Consider the following 17,690-nt stretch of genomic DNA (forward strand, 5'->3'; position numbering starts at 1 on the left):
AATTCTATTCTATTCTATTCTATTCCCTTATTAAAATCAGGACAAACAAATAGTACATTTAGCATGCATGACAGAATAGAGTACCTCGCTTGTAGCTCCAGAATTTAGCTGTACTTGAAATAAGCTAGCCAGGCCTCTCTTAAGATTCCTGATAATAGAAGGTTCATCTTCATAGCAGTAGAAATTTTTAACCTAGAAAGTGTGGTGAAGAGAGAGGGAGACAATTTGTAATAAGAATACATTTTAATTTGAAAACTATCCTCCAAAATTCCAGTCATTATTTATCATCAATTTATTTTCACAGTTATTAATATTCCCCTGGGCCTGCCAAACGACATTGTTTAGTCAACGGGACCCGGAGAAGGCCAACTCTGTGGGACCTTATCGGTCGCTGGGATTCGTGCGGTAGCAGGCGGTTCCGGAGGTAATCTGGTCCAATAATTAGTTCTATTTGACAATAATCGTGTACCCTGATTAGTCATTGAGACATGATATGAAATTTACTTGACATGTTCACCTTTCATAGTAAGGAACCCCTCTTTTGCCTGCCACAGCAGAAATTCTGAGATAACATATATCTTGGCTCTTAATCTAAGCTATGTAATCAAGTCGAAAATGAACCATAGCGAAATTAATAACCCCAGGACGTGTCATACATAGAGTGATCTTTGCACTGGCTGCTGCATCTGAATTTAAACCACAAGACTTTGTCCTTTCAACTATCACTAGAACTTGCTGAGCTCCTGCCCACCCGGCTCTTTATAAGGGTTACAATAAATACATTATCTCTTTATGGCACTCCATTGATATATTTTGGCATCCCTTTGGGGACAGTATTCTATTTCCATGATGGGACATTTTCAAGCCACGTAGGGGCGACCATAAGTGCACTAGTGTGCCTTCCGTCCCCTGTCCAACTCTATCCTATATTTTATATATCTTTTCTCCCATCCATATGTACTTCCTCTACTCTTCATTGATGTATTCTATTCTCATATCTCTTCTTCTATCCCTTCCCTGATAGTTACTACTACACGTTTTTATTCTCCTTAACTTTCAATTTGTATTGGACTAAATAAATAAAAAAGTAAGTGAGTGAGTGAGTGAGTGAGTGAGTGAGTGAGTGAGTGAAGAAAAGGATTTAGGGGTAGTGATTTCTGACAGTCTCAAAATGGGTGAACAGTGCAGTCAGGCGGTAGGGAAAGCAAGTAGGATGCTTGGCTGCATAGCTAGAGGTATAACAAGCAGGAAGAGGGAGATTATGATCCCGCTATATAGAGCGCTGGTGAGACCACATTTGGAATACTGTGTTCAGTTCTGGAGACCTCACCTACAAAAAGATATTGACAAAATTGAACGGGTCCAAAGACGGGCTACAAGAATGGTGGAAGGTCTTAAGCATAAAACTTATCAGGAAAGACTTAATGAACTCAATCTGTATAGTCTGGAGGACAGAAGGAAAAGGAGGGACAGGATCGAAACATTTAAATATGTTAAAGGGTTCAATAAGGTCCAGGAGGGAAGTGTTTTTAATAGGAAAGTGAACACAAGAACAAGGGGACACAATCTGAAGTTAGTATGGGGAAAGATCAAAAGCAACATGAGAAAATATTATTTTGCTGAAAGAGTAGTAGATCCTTGGAACAAACTTCCAGCAGACGTGGTAGATAAATCCACAGTAACTGAATTTAAACATGCCTGGGATAAACATATATCCATCCTAAGATAAAATACAGAAAATAGTATAAGGGCAGACTAGATGGACCATGAGGTCTTTTTCTGCCGTCAGACTTCTATGTTTCTATGAATGAATGAATGAATGAATGAATGAATGAATGAATGAATGAATGAATGAATGAATGAATGAATCATTTGAAGTCCTTCTCATTCACCCTTGAAATGCCATTTTTCCATCTTCGGATCGTAAAGCTTTCGCCAATGAGATCATAGCATGGGATCTGATATAGAGTGGGCTCACCAGGCTTTGATCCACCAGGCTTTGATTTGTTAAATACAAGAAAGGTCCAGAAGGTTTAGTGTAGCCCACACAATTCAAATGGCTTTTCTATGATGCATTCCGACTCTCCCTGGCATGAGATTGGAATGGAGAATCCAAGACATGAATGGATGTGTGGGAATGGATAATAATATCTCCGGGACCGCTTTCTGCCGCACAAATCCCAGCGACCGGTTAGGTCCCACAGAGTTGGCCTTCTCCGGGTCCCGTCAACTAAACAATGTCGTTTGGCAGGACCCAGGGGAAGAGCCTTCTCTGTGGTGGCCTTGACCCTCTGGAACCAGCTCCCCCCTGAGATTAGAACTGCCCCCACCCTCCTTGCCTTTCGTAAACTCCTTAAAACCCACCTTTGCTGTCAGGCATGGGGGAATTGAGACATCTCCCCCTGGCCTATACAATTCATGTATGGTATGTTTGTGTGTATGTCTGCTTTAATAACGGGGTTTTTAAAAATGTTTTTAAATTATTAGATTTGTCTTGAATTGTTTTATTGTTGTTGTCAGCCGCCCCGAGTCTACAGAGAGGGGCGGCATACAAATCTAATAAATAAAAAAAGTGTTGGGGGTTTGGGGATGACACTATGGATTCCGGTAATGAGTTCCACGCTTCGACAACTCGGTTTATTTATTTATTTATTTATTACTTAGATTTGTATGCCGCCCCTCTCCGAAGACTCGGGGCGGTTACTGAAGTCATATTTTTTACACTCAAGTTTGGAGCGGTTAATATTAAGTTTAAATCTGTTGTGTGCTCTTGTGTTGTTGTGGTTGAAGCTGAGGTAGTCGCCGACAGGCAGGACGTTGCAACATATGATCTTGTGGGCAATACTTAGATCTTGTTTAAGGCGTCTTAGTTCTAGGCTTTCTAGGCCCAGGATTGAAAATCTAGTCTCGTAGGGTATTTTGTTTCGAGTGGAGTGAACTCCTATTCTACGTGAATAGGAGTTCACTTTTTGAGTAGTAAGAATTATATGTCATTTGGGGGATTTTAGAGATGCTTCGGTGGGGCATGGCCAAAAAAAAAAAAGGTTGGGAACCACTGCTCTAAAACGAACCTTTCTACTTATTCTCTTACCTTTCCACGAATCAAATGCAGAAAGACAGGCCTTTTTAAAGCATCAAGGTGCTCTTTTTCAAATAGTTTATTGGTGTTTTTCTGCTGAAAAATGTCTTTGGCTACAGGACGCTCATTCACGTTTTCAAGCGATACATCTGTAATCTGGAAAGGCAAAAAACACCAAAAACCAATCAAATAAAATAGGACAAAATCAATTAATTTGCAGTGGGAGTTTATTTCCTCTTATTTTCCCCTTTTTTCAATTACTTTTCATAATGTATTGTGTATTTTATCTGTTATACTGATTGTATACTTCGAAGTGGCTTTTCAAAACCAATGTGTAACCTGCGATTTCTATTGTGATTATTGCAAACCAGTTAGTCTTATACAGATTGGCCAAAGACAATGATGAATTCACATAGCACGCTAACTCATAATATGATTAATTTGTTTTTTTATTTACTATAATGTGATTTTACACATCTGGTCTTTGTACTATTAAAAGAGAATTTACATAAGCATATGTAATTGATAGATCTTCCCCAATGAGCCTTAAATATTGGAAAATTCTAGGTAGAATCTCTGTATTTCTCATTTGGCTTCAATTCACTAAGTTGTTAATTTTAGAAACATAGAAACATAGAAGACTGACGGCAGAAAAAGACCCCATGGTCCATCTAGTCTGCCTTTATACTATTTCCTGTATTTTATCTTACAATGGATCTGTTTATCCCAGGCATGTTTAAATTCAGTTACTGTGGATTTACCAACCACGTCTGCTGGAAGTTTGTTCCAAGGATCTACTACTCTTTCAGTAAAATAATATTTTCTCACGTTGCTTTTGATCTTTCCCCCAACTAACTTCAGATTGTGTCCCCTTGTTCTTGTGTTCACTTTCCTATTAAAAACACTTCCCTCCTGAACCTTATTTAACCTTTTAACATATTTAAATGTTTCGATCATGTCCCCCCTTTTCCTTCTGTCCTCCAGACTATACAGATTGAGTTCACTAAGTCTTTCCTGATACGTTTTATGCTTAAGACCTTTTGAGCCTGATAGCTCCTTATCTTGAAACCTGTATCTCACCATGTACCATTGAACATCGTGGGCTACATTTTCTAGGTAAAGAGTGGAATATTAAATGTCTTCAATTTCAAAATGCATCCTTATTTTTCTATAAATAGAATTGAATCACATTTTACATCTTGACTTACATTAACTACACTTGCATTACCCAATTATCAGAAAATGCTTTTGTAACACCATGTTACAATAATCGCTTACCGCAACTTTGATCAACTGGTCATCATCATTATTGGGATTTCTCCATACTAAGTTGACATCCACCCCAGAGGAAATTCGATAGCCCACACTCTCGTGGGGTAGACCTCTCACTCTGTCCATGAGAACTTGGGTGGAATAGGCAAATTTGTATAATTTGTCATTGTTTATTCGAGGACCAGTATTGTGGCCTATATGAAGAAAAAAATAACTTGGGTGGAATAGGCAAATTTGTATAATTTTTTATTATATGTAGAAAGTGTTGCACTAATGATAAGCTAAAGTACAAAAGGCCACCATATTATATTCCGAATTCCAAAGCATGGCTTAAATATGGCAGATTTAAGACAACTCTTAAACTCCGATCAAATTCGCCACCAAGATTCCTCATATTGAACCTGAAGAGTCTTTCTAGATGCTTTTTAATAAACTTTTGTGAAGCATATTTCCACTAAAACTCTATTTAAAAACTAGTCACCTTTAATGAAAGAGTACAACGGAATAGCATACCCAAACCATACCCAAACCATCATTCCAGGATTAAAAACAGGAACAGTTTTATATAGGAAAACTCTACGCAGATATAGGAAGAAAGATAGATAGATAGATAGATAGATAGATAGATAGATAGATAGATGGATAGATGGATAGATGGATAGATGGATAGATGGATAGATGGATAGATGGATAGATGGATAGATGGATAGATGGATAGATGGATAGATGGATAGATGGATAGATGGATAGATGGATAGATGGATAGATGGATAGATGGATAGATGGATAGATGGATAGATGGATAGATGGATAGATGGATAGATGGATAGATGGATAGATGGATAGATGGATAGATGGATAGATGGATAGATAGGATAGATGGATAGATAGGATAGATAGGATAGATAGGATAGATAAGATAGATGGATGGATGGGGAGGAAGGAAGGAAGGAAGCCATTCTCTTTGTCTGTTGATCAAAGGAAATATCTTGGCATAAATATCTGCTGTGCTGTAAATAGTATTTCAACACTATTATTTCAGCAAAAGTTTCAACAGATGACTGGCAGGGGCAGGGTTTATAAAGGAAGTAATATCACCTGTATCACATGCATCCATTTCAAGGCCATCCCTACTATTAAACGTAGTAAGGCTGTTGGCTGAGGTTGTGTCTATTGGGATGAATGGCGTAGCAGCAAAGAACTGTAACTCCCGAACTGGGTATATCATTCAATTTAGCCTTCATCTTTTCACTCATTTACTAGAAACTTTGCCTTAAGATGCTTCCTTGTAATTGCTTCCCAGCCTTGTGGCTAATTTCATTTGTTAGAAATATATGAATACAGTACATCTAAATGTGTTTATTTTCCTCTCTGCTTCCTATGCTTATTTATTTTCATATTCATGCATTAAACTACATGGCAATATTCTATATTTGAAACTACATTGGGTATTTTGCCAATGCATAAAGACCACAGAAATAAAATATATATATATATACACACACACATACACACACACACACACACACACAGTGGTACCTCTACTTACGAACTTACTGTAATTCATTTCGTGACCAGGTTCTTAAGTAGAAAAGTTCGTAAGAAGAAGCAATTTGCCCCATAGCAATCAATGTACAAGCAAATAATGTGTCCGATTTGGGAAACCACGGGGAGGGTGGAGGTCCTATTTCCTCCCAGGAGATTCCTAGAGAGGCCCCACAGAGGCTTCTCTCCACCTTTTCCGGCCCTGTTTCCTTCCAGGAGATTCCTAGAGAGGCCCCACGGAGGCTTCTCCCTGTCTTTTCCAGTTACAGTTTCGGAGGCTCGGGTTTGTAAGTGGAAAATGGTTCTTGAGAAGAGGCAAAAAAATCTTGAACACCCGGTTCCTATCTAGAAAAGTTTATAAGTAGAGGCCTTCTTAGGTAGAGGTACCACTGTATCTTAATACAACCTGGGTTAGAAAAATTCTAATATGTTTATCCTCTGTTAATTTATTTTTAGATTTGCTTTATCTTTTTAAGAATTTCCTCTTTGCTATGTTTGATCTATGGCTTAGAGTATCTTACAATAATTTGATATATTTTACCCGATTATAAACTGTGACAAATAATAATTTTAATAATGCTAATGCACAGTTAAACACGACTGTTTAATTAATAGGTATCTATTTGCATCTGCACCACTTTGACACATACATTGCTTTCCATTGGATGTTATTCTCCTTCTGATACATTTGCAGAGTTTATTCAAAGGTAGATTTCCCTAGATATACGTTTTAGTGGAGTATGTTGAGATTCTCACGTAAGGCAGTGTGCCTCTGTTATCTAAACATGTTTGCAGAGAGAAATGAGTACATGCAACTTGAATAACTATTTTAGTGTCTGTCATTACAACTTTCTATAATTAACTCATGTTGCTGTATAATAGAGAAAGCTATGTTGCCTGAGCTGAGACAGCTGTCAGGGACTGTACCTTTTATTAGTACTCTTGGCATAGACAACACATGCAGTTTTAACCATTAGCTGACTCTACGTTTACACTTGCTGTGTCTTACGGCATTAGTTCACTATTTATACCCCAAAAACAGCAAGCATTTTGGAGAAAATATTAAGCTGTTTATTGCATTGTATTTTCTGCTGTAATCTGATAGAATCTCTGAGTCTTCGGAGAGGGGCTGCATACAAATCTAATTAATAATAATAATAATTATTATTATTATTATTATTTAGTTATTTAGTTATTTAGTTATTTAGTTATTTAGTTATTTAGTTATTTAGTTATTTAGTTATTTAGTTATTTAGTTATTTAGTTATTTAGTTATTTAGTTATTTAGTTATTTAGTTATTTAGTTATTTAGTTATTTAGTTATTTAGTTATTTAGTTATTTAGTTATTTAGTTAGTTAGTTAGTTAGTTAGTTATTTAGTTATTTAGCTATTTAGCTATTTAGTTATTTAGTTAGTTATTGGATTTGTATGCCGCCCCTCTCCATAGACTCTGGGCGGCTAACAACAGTAATAGAAACAGCATATAACAATCCAATATTAAAACAGTTAAAAACCCCTATTATAAAACAAAACATAAAGACAGACATACCATGCATAAAATTTTAAAGGCCTAGGGGGAAAGGGTATCTCAGTTCCCCCATGCCTGGCGGCAGAGGTGGGTTTTAAGAAGCTTACGAAAGGCGAGGAGGGTGGGGGCAATTCTAATCTCTGGGGGGAGTTGGTTCCAGAGGGCCGGGGCCGCCACAGAGAAGGCTCTTCCCCTGGGTCCTGCCAAGCGACATTGTTTAGTTGACGGGACCCGGAGAAGACCCACTCTGTGGGACCTAACTGGTCGCTGGGATTCGTGCAGCAGAAGGCGGTCCCTGAGATAATCTGGTCCGGTGCCATAATAATAATAATAATAATAATAATAATAATAATAATAATAGTAACAGTAACAGTAATAATAATAGTAGTTGTTATTATTATTATTATATTATTATATTATGCTTATTATATAGAAATATACTTTTAATATAGAAACATATTACATACATAATCAATCAAAATATGATAATTAAAGTCTATTTGATCACAAAAGCAACTGTGTTGTTTCAATTGTGATTCTAGGCATTTGCAAATTTGTTTTGATAGTCTTAATTTTTTTTACTTACTTACATACATACAGTACATACATAATTAAGACTCTCAAAATAAATTGAACGCAATGGCCAAACTTGTCATAGAAAGTATTCCATCTTATAACACCAAGTGGCCATGATAAATTTGGGTTCCCTTTCGCCCAATTATATGATCATTCTAATGCACAAACATATTCTTTTATAATAAATTAATAAAATGTAGTGAAGGCAACATTAGGTATCTATATAATCGGGCTCATTTAATGTTCTGCATTTATCGTTATCAGATCACAAAGTCTTTTTAAAGACAGACTTTAAGTTCTGCTATAGTCCAAAGGTTGCAACTGTACAGCTGATGTTATAATTGCAGAGGTAATACAAATATAATTAAGGGAATATCATTCAGTGCAGATTAATAGAAAAAAAATGGAGACTTCTTCGTGCTTCCATATAATTGCATATTGCTGAATTAAACATTATACTTATGACATGTTTGAAAATGTTTAACGCTGCTACTTTTATTCTTCATTTCTTTAAAAAGAAAAGCAGCTGTTTGGAACCCCAATCGGCTGCTGTAATCCAGATCTGGATCAGAGCCCACATCAGTTTGCCACTCCAAATCCACTTCCCCACCTGCTATCTGCCCTTTAGCTTTTCTGCGCTTCCCCTGGGCCAATGTACAAATTACCCTAAATAGCAAGGAGAGGATATTAGCCATTTCTGTGAGATACACACACAACACACACACACATACAGGACAGTATAGACATGTACAGAAAAGTATTAGGGGGGGGGGGTGCGCTATATTTTCCTGTCCACTTTTGGTCAAAAACTAAAGAAAGTAGAGGTGATAAAATATTAAAAATAAGAAATGGTGTAGAGCCGTGATGGCGAACCTATGGCATGCGTGCCAGAGGCGGCACACGGAGCTATAGAAACATAGAAGACTGACGGCAGAAAAAGACCTCATGGTCCATCTAGTCTGCCCTTATACTATTTCCTGTATTTTATCTTAGGATGGATATATGTTTATCCCAGGCAGGTTTAAATTCAGTTACTGTGGATTTACCAACCACGTCTGCTGGAAGTTTGTTCCAAGGATCTACTACTCTTTCAGTAAAATAATATTTTCTCATGTTGCCTTTGATCATTCCCCCAACTAACTTCAGATTGTGTCCCCTTGTTCTTGTGTTCACTTTCCTATTAAAAACACTTCCCTCCTGAACCTTATTTAACCCTTTGACATATTTAAATGTTTCGATCATGTCCCCCCTTTTCCTTCTGTCCTCCAGACTATACAGATTGAGTTCATTGTGTCTTTCCTGATACGTTTTATGCTTAAGACCAGGGGTCCCCAAACTTGACAACTTTAAGACTTGTGGACTTCAACTCCCAGAATTCTCTAGCCAGCTATGCTGGATGGAGAATTCTGGGAATCGAAGTTCACAAGTCTTAAAGTTGCCAAGTTTGAAGACCTCTGCTTAAGACCTTCCACCATTCTTGTAGCCCGTCTTTGGACCCGTTCAATTTTGTCAATATCTTTTTGTAGGTGAGGTCTCCAGAACTGAACACAGTATTCCAAATGTGGTCTATATATGCCGGTACATGAGCCATCAGCTCCAGTGTGCATGCATGCGCTGGCCAGCTGATTTTGGGCCTTCCAGAGAACCGTGGAGACCATTTTCTCCCTCCCCTGTGTTCAGGAAATCCTCTGGAGCCTAGGGAGACCGGAAAATAGGCCCAGTGGGCCTACCGGACGTTTGGGTAGGCCCATTGAGCCTATGTTTTGCCTTCTCCAGGCACTGGAGGCTTTCCTGGATACTGGGGAGGGCGAAAATGGCCTCCCTGTCCCCCAGAGGAAATACCAAGCTCAGCTTGGAGGCCAGCACATGGGGGGGAGCATGGATGGGTGTTGTGCACGCATGCACATGTGAGGCACACTTTGCATTATGGGTGCTGGCATGCATGTGCTGTTATCACGTGATGGGCAAACCGAATCCGCACAATTCGGGTCTGTACTGAATTTTGCGGCGTTCAGTATGCCGAACGCGAACCCAAAATTTTGTCAAACTTCGGGCAAAGTTCGGGGTCGTGTTCGGCATTCGGAGCTTTGACGTCACCGGCAGGTTGCTAAGGACGCCAAGGTGATCACTTCCTGGATTCCATGGAATCTAGGAAGTGATTACCTTGGCGTCCTTAGCAACCTGCCGATGACGTCAAAGCTCCGCCCCCGGAATCTCTTCATGGGAGGGATTCCCCGTTCGGGTTCGAGTTCGGGTTCATCTGAATTTTGCATAAAGCTCATCCGAACGTGCCGAACCCGAACACCGTTGGGTTCGCCCATCACTACCAATAACCAAAAAGTTAGCCGTCACTGGTGTAGGGTCTCTTGTTTGGGCAGGGGGTTGGACTAGATGACCTACAAAGTCCCTTCCAACTCTGTTTTCTATTATTTAAATGGAACAAAAAGCACTTAAAAGAAAAAAGCATTGAAAACCTCATTTCACAACTAGTTCTAAACACATTATTTTTCTCAAAGTGGTCCATCTTAGACCTACAGCATAATAATAGCATTTCATTTATGTGGGGTACTCTGTGACTAGACGATCTGTTCTCTGGACACTGGCTTCTATTTTAGCATCACTGCTTTGTCCTGTATTTCTTTTAAAGTTTAAATTGGGCTGCTCCAACTGGAGAAAAACACACTAACAGAAAGGTACTTCTTGGAAAAGCAAAAGGCCATCCTAATTTTCCCATCTGGGGCAGGAAATTAAGGAATGCGTTGCTTAGAATGTGATAGTGTACATTTTTCCTCCCACTGTAAACAATGAATGGCTCCAACAGAAACTTTTAAAAAAATGTGGGAGGGTTTTCAGTGTTCCCTCGATTTTTGCGGGTTCGAACTTCGCGAAAAGTCTATACCACGGTTTTTCAAAAATATTAATTAAAAAATACTTTGCGGGTTTTTTCCCTATACCATGTTTTTCCCCACCGATGATGTCATATGTCATTGCCAAACTTTTGTCCGCCTTTAATAAAAAATTTTTTTTAATAAACTTTAATAAATAAACATGGTTGTTTAATAATCTAAATGGTTGCTAAGGGAATGGAAAATTGCAATTTAGAGGTTTAAAGTGTTAAGGGATGGCTTGTGATACTGTTCATAGCCAAAAATAGTGTATTTACTTCCGCATCTCTACTTCGCGGAAATTCGACTTTCGCGGGCGGTCTAGGAACGCATCCCCTGCAAAAAGTGAGGGAACACTGTATTATACATGATTCTTTTTTTTTAAACTAGCATGAATGAAATGCGACATATTTTCAAAACTGCTTTCAAAAGGAATTTAGTCTATTAGTACCGGCCGAACAGAATTTATTTCCAGGGTCGTATGATAGCACAAATGAATCCCCAACCTTTTTAATGTGCAAAAAAAAAAGGGGGGGGGGGCTCAGGGTTTCAGCCATGGACATTTTTTTTTTAACTTGCCAGGAGCCACTATCTATTCCTCACTGAAGGTATATAAATTGCATTTCCCTCCTAATTTTTTTAATTATTCAGATGATTTCTAATTACCCACTGAAATATGTTCACCCAGAAATTAAAAAAAAAATCCAAAGTTTCAAAAGGACCTTAAAATCCAACCACATCATAATATATACACTGCTCAAAAAAAATAAATATAGGGAACTCTCAAAGAACACATCCTAGATCTGAATGAATGAAATATTCTCATTGAATACTTTGTTCTGTAAAAAGTTAAATGTGCTGACAACATATTAAATTGATTGTCAGTCAGTGTTGCTTCCTAAGTGGACAGTTTGATTTCACAGAAGTTTGATTTACTTGGAGTTATATTGTGTTGGTTAAGTGTTCCCTTTGATTTTTTTGAGCAATATATATAACCGTATGTCAAAATAAATATTACAGAAGACAAATAAAAGAGAAGCAACTACGTTTAAAAACAGAGAAATCTAAGCACCCCGTTGAAGTAAGATCCAAGATAAATTGACTTTGGGAAATTAAAAAAAAATGATTAGGATGTTTTTGGAGAGGACATCCACAGCGAGAAGCCCCTCACCTTGCTGTCACTCAACAGGGACACTCAGAAAAGGTCAATGGAAGATTATGCCAGCATTTGAGTAGGCGCATGTATCCAGAAGCAATTCTTCAGTAAATCCTCACACTATGAAAGGTTTTGAAAGGACTGAACTTTAAGACTTAGGCAGAAAGCTCAGTTGTCATTCAGCTGAGTGAAAAGGATGGACACCCCACACAGCAGGGTTTGCTGATGACAACTTGCAGCAAGTAAGCTAAACATACAGAATAGAATAGAATTTTTATTGGCCAAATGTGATTGGACACACAAGGAATTTGTCTTGGTGCATATGCTCTCAACGTACATAAAAGAAAAATATACATTTGTCAAGAATCATGTGGTACAATACTTAATGATTGTCATAGGGGTCAAATAAGCAATGAAGAAACAATCAATATTAATAAAAATCTTAGGATACAAGCAACAAGTTACAGTCATACAGTCCTAGGTGGGAGGAAAAGGATGATAGGAATGATGAGAAAAACTAGTAGAAATAGAAGTGGAGATTTAGTAAAAAGTCTGACAGTGTTGAGGGAATTACAGTGATACCTTGTCTTACAAACTTAATTGGTTCCAGGATGAGTGAAAAGTTTGTAAGACGAAACAATGTTTCCCATAGGAATCAATGGAAAAGCGATTAATGCGTGCAAGCCCAAAATTCACCCCTTTTGCCAGCCGAAGCTCCGGTTCTTGCGCTGCTGGGATTCCCCTGAGGTTCCCCTCCATGGGAAACCCCACCTCCGGACTTCTGTGTTTTTGCGATGCTGCAGGGGAGTCCCAGCAGGGGAATCCCAGCATCGCAAAAACAAGTGGTTCGCTGGCAACCTGGAAGTCCGGAGGTTTCCCATGGAGGGGAGCCTCAGGGGAATCCCAGCAGCGCAAGAACGGGTACTTCTCTGGCAAAGGAAGTCCGGAGGTGGGGCATCCCAGGAGCGGCGGTGGGTTTGTAAGGTGAAAATAGTTTGTAAGAAGAGGCAAAAAAATCTTAAACCTCAGGTTTGTATCTCGAAAAGTTTGTATGACGAGGCGTTTGTAAGACGAGGTATCACTGTATTTGTTTAGTAGAGTGATGGCGTTCAGGAAAAAACTGTTCTTGTGTCTAGTTGTCTTGGTGTGCAGTGCTCTGTAGCGACGTATGAATGTGAACCAGTAGTAACGGGTTTTACAACCCAGTACTGATGAGGATGTCAAGATACTATCTCATCTCTCCCTCCTTGCAAACTGTCAGGCAAGCAGGTGCCAAACTCCATTCAGAAATGATCTAAAAAATGCATTTCACCTGAGAGTATCTACACTTGGTTAGTAGCCAAGTTACCTGACCTCCTTGCTCAGAACAAAGTTCAATGTGCCTTCCTTATCACCTCTTTTAATGAACTGGAACTAAATCTTTGTCAATGAGGACCATGCTTTTGGCTAGACTTGAACCAATTATTCCTTTTTGGGTGCAGTAAGCAAGGGGCCACTGTGCCCTTAGTCCTAAAATTTAATCGGTTACATGACAATGGGATTAAATAAAATATAAAAATTAAAAAAAAGTATAAAGTGCTTTGGGTTTTTAAAATTGACTCATCCGCTTTCATTATGATACCCAGCAATTATGAAAAGCCTTGTCCTTAAAACCTCTTGCAAAGGTGGCCTTACTGCAAGATATTCCACTGTACAGTATTTTTATTAAGCAACTTTGAAAAAACCATGGAAAAACCCTGCTAAAGTGAGTTTGTAGTCCCTTGCTACAATCCTTGCACAGTGTAAAACAGATAATTTCTTGCTTGTGGTTTCTTCTGTACTTGCTTCTCTTCTTTAAAAAAAAAAGTTTTTATTTAACAGGAAAAGCAAGTAGGATGCTTGGTAGGAAAAGCAAGTAGGATGCTTGGCTGCATAGCTAGAGGTATAACAAGCAGGAAGAGGGAGATTGTGATCCCCTTATATACAGCGCTGGTGAGACCACATTTGGAATAATACTGTGTCCAGTTCTGGAGACCTCACCTACAAAAAGATATTGACAAAATTGAACGGGTCCAAAGACGGGCTACAAGAATGGTGGAAGGTCTTCAGCATAAAACGTATCAGGAAAGACTTCATGAACTCAATCTGTATAGTCTGGAGGACAGAAGGAAAAGGGGGGACATGATCGAAACATTTAAATATGTTAAAGGGTTAAATAAGGTTCAGGAGGGAAGTGTTTTTAATAGGAAAGTGAACACAAGAACAAGGGGACACAATCTGAAGTTAGTTGGGGGAAAGATCAAAAGCAACATGAGAAAATATTATTTTACTGAAAGAGTAGTAGATCCTTGGAACAAACTTCCAGGGTAGATAAATCCACAATAACTGAATTTAAACATGCCTGGGATAAACATATATCCATTGTAAGATAAAATACAGGAAATAGTATAAGGCAAACATTCAATCATTTCGTCCAGTGAGCTATTTAAATGTATCAGCCAAGTTCATTTTCAATCTAATCGCTGAACAGAAGCAGTCCTATAAATTGGCTTTCCATAGCATACGTGTTTTAAATCTCTTGGAAATGTTGTAGTTAATGCCTGCTCAATATCCCACTTCCAAAGTGAAAGGAACATACCGGTAGTTCTGTTTATAAAGACATACATCTTGAAACCTAGAAATTCTATCTTGATCTCTTGCATTAAGCAGCTGTTTATCTTATACTCATGTGGACTGATGGGCTTGACTACCCCTTCCTTCCAAATATAGCCATCGATAGACCCAGTATCTAAACAGTTTATGCCATTAACATTTTACATAGAAACATAGAAGACTGACAGCAGAAAAAGACCTCATGATCCATCTAGTCTGCCCTTACACTATTTTTTGTGTTTTATCTTAGGATGGATATATGTTTATCCCAGGCATGTTTAAATTCAGTTATTGTGGATTTACAAACCACGTCTGCTGGAAGTTTGTTCCAAGGATCTACTACTCTTTCAGTAAAATAATATTTTCTCATGTTGCTTTTGATCTTTCCCCCAACTAACTTCAGATTGTGTCCCCTTGTTCTTGTGTTCACTTTCCTATTAAAAACACTTCCCTCCTGGACCTTATTTAACCCTTTGACATATTTAAATGTTTCGATCATGTCCCCCCTTTTCCTTCTGTCCTCCAGACTATACAGATGGAGTTCATTAAGTCTTTCCTGATACATTTTATGCTTAAGACCTCCCACCATTCTTGTAGCCCGTCTTTGGACCCGTTCAATTTTGTCAATATCTTTTTGTAGCTGAGGTCTCCAGAACTGAACACAGTATATTCCAAATGTGGTCTCACCAGCGCTCTATATAGCGGGATCACAATCTCCCTCTTCCTGCTTGTTATACTTCTAGCTACGCAGCCAAGCATCCTACTTGCTTTTCCTACCGCCCGACCACACTGCTCACCCATTTTGAGACTGTCAGAAATCACTACCCCTAAATCCTTCTCTTCTGAAGTATTTGCTAACACAGAACTGCCAATACAATACTCAGATTGAGGATTCCTTTTCCCCAAGCAGGTTAACTATCATTGTTTTAACAGGACATTCCAAGATACTTGACAGGATGGTGAATTAAAGAAGACTGTGCACTCCATTTTGCTAAACAACTATCTTGCTGTAAATAGCTTAGATCAAGAAAAGCTGCCCTGGTATTGTATTCTAATTCTGTATTACTTCTGTCCAATGTGAAAAAAATATAAGAAGGCAAATTGAAAAAAAATTTGCTGGATAGCAGTTGAAGTATTTGATGAAAAGGGGGGGACATGATCGAAACATTTAAATATATTAAAAGGTTAAATAAGGTCCAGGAGGGAAGTGTTTTTAATAGGAAAGTGAACACAAGAACAAGGGGACACAATCTGAAGTTAGTTGGGGGAAAGATCAAAAGCAACATGAGAAAATATTATTTTACTGAAAGAGTAGTAGATCCTTGGAACAAACTTCCAGCAGACGTGGTAGATAAATCCACAGTAACTGAATTTAAACATGCCTGGGATAAACATATATCCATCCTAAGATAAAATACAGAAAATAATATAAGGGCAGACTAGATGGACCATGAGGTCTTTTTCTGCCGTCAGACTTCTATGTTTCTATGAGATATATTATATTTACATTATTGCTTAAATGTGCATGTGCAAATGTACATATAGTTAATTCACACAAAAAGTGGAAATAAAGTTCCCTTCTTTATTAAGATAAAGGCATCGTCAACAATTTTTGCAAAACCAACTAATATTTGACGCCCTGAAAAGCAAATATGTTAACTATTGGTCATGAACACACAAGACATTAATAACTGGCAGTGAAAACTGTTCAGTAATTATTCCCATTGGTTTAAAAGATCTGGCCCAGATTAGAAAAACTATTTTCTAAAACCATTTTTAAGTAGATTCCTTTGAATAGTTTCAGTATTAAAGCAGAAATCCAGATTCCATAAGAAGAAAGACCTAATTTGTTCCAAACTATTGATAACTCACAAAGCAATCTATTTAACGTAATCTCCCCCATCTCAACCCTCACTTCCCATTTAATCCAAAAGTATCTAGGTTAGGTTAGGTTAGGTTTATTGGATTTATATGCCGCCCCTCTCCGCAAACTCGGGGTGGCTCACAACAATAATAAAAAACAGTACAGTACACAATACCAAATCCAATGCCCACCCATCCAGTTCCAATTTAAATAGATATAAGAGATCTGTATAAGTAAAATCTACAAGGTAGATTCTCTCATTAAAAGGCAGATGTACATCTATTAATGCAAGTCAGAAGATTAAAGCAACTTACCTTTGACTGATGCTGAATATGTAGAAATAATGCATGGGAACAGCACCGTGAGAAGAACCATAGCTGGCTCACATAAGGTACAAATTATCATAGTGGAAATAATGTAAGGAAATTGTGAAGTTAACTGTTCTGATTGAAATGAAATGTACAAAGAAGTCTTCTATCTGCCACAATGGTGTTTATCTAGATGTAGTAAGAGTCAGATTCCAAACTCCACACTTGGGTACTAAGTTCATTAGCAGGCTTTCTGGTTAATTATTGAAAACAGGTAATTCGTGCTTAAATATTTTATTCTTTTCTTAAGGTTTTGTTACTACATGCTAAAAGATGTACAGATGTTATCCACTGTAGGATATGTATGTTTGCCCAATTTCTTTTAAACTTTGTAAATGCAATGGGGATTATCGCAAATGACATATGATTTATAAACTTCATGAAAAATTAACTTTTAAATCTTTGCACTGTGTGGCATTATATCTTTAAGAACTTTAAAACATACTTTGTCCTGCCTGTTTTTGCCCTAATGCTTTTATCATGCCATTGTCTTACTCCTAATTTTTAACAGAAAACAGACACTTTGAAAAACTGTTTTCACTTGTTTTGCAGCATTCAGGGAACCAAATAATAGTCACGTACACTTTGTATTTAACTAATAACTGTACATAGAAACATAGAAGACTGACGGCAGAAAAAGACCTCATGGTCCATCTAGTCTGTCCTTATACTATTTCCTGTATTTTATTTTACAATGGATATACAGTATGTTTATCCCAGGCATGTTTAAATTCAGTTACTGTGGATTTACCAACCACGTCTGCTGGAAGTTTGTTCCAAGGATC

General features: G+C 37.9%; 1 protein-coding gene across 1 annotated transcript in view; it reads right to left on the reverse strand.

Annotated features, from left to right (window-relative positions):
* MTTP (microsomal triglyceride transfer protein) overlaps positions 1 to 17,029 on the reverse strand; it is a 47,067-nt gene extending 30,038 nt beyond the window's left edge. The window contains exons 1-4 of the mRNA XM_070757973.1: positions 16,852 to 17,029; positions 4,358 to 4,545; positions 3,092 to 3,235; positions 85 to 192 (exon numbers count right to left, since the gene is read on the reverse strand). Of these exons, the coding sequence (XP_070614074.1) occupies positions 85 to 192; positions 3,092 to 3,235; positions 4,358 to 4,545; positions 16,852 to 16,942 (531 nt within the window). The 5' untranslated portion in view covers positions 16,943 to 17,029. The remainder of the gene's footprint in view (positions 1 to 84; positions 193 to 3,091; positions 3,236 to 4,357; positions 4,546 to 16,851) is intronic.
* Positions 17,030 to 17,690: the final 661 nt, after the last annotated feature.

This window comes from Erythrolamprus reginae, chromosome 7, assembly GCF_031021105.1.
Source record: "Erythrolamprus reginae isolate rEryReg1 chromosome 7, rEryReg1.hap1, whole genome shotgun sequence".
Taxonomy (NCBI): Eukaryota; Metazoa; Chordata; class Lepidosauria; order Squamata; family Dipsadidae; genus Erythrolamprus; species Erythrolamprus reginae.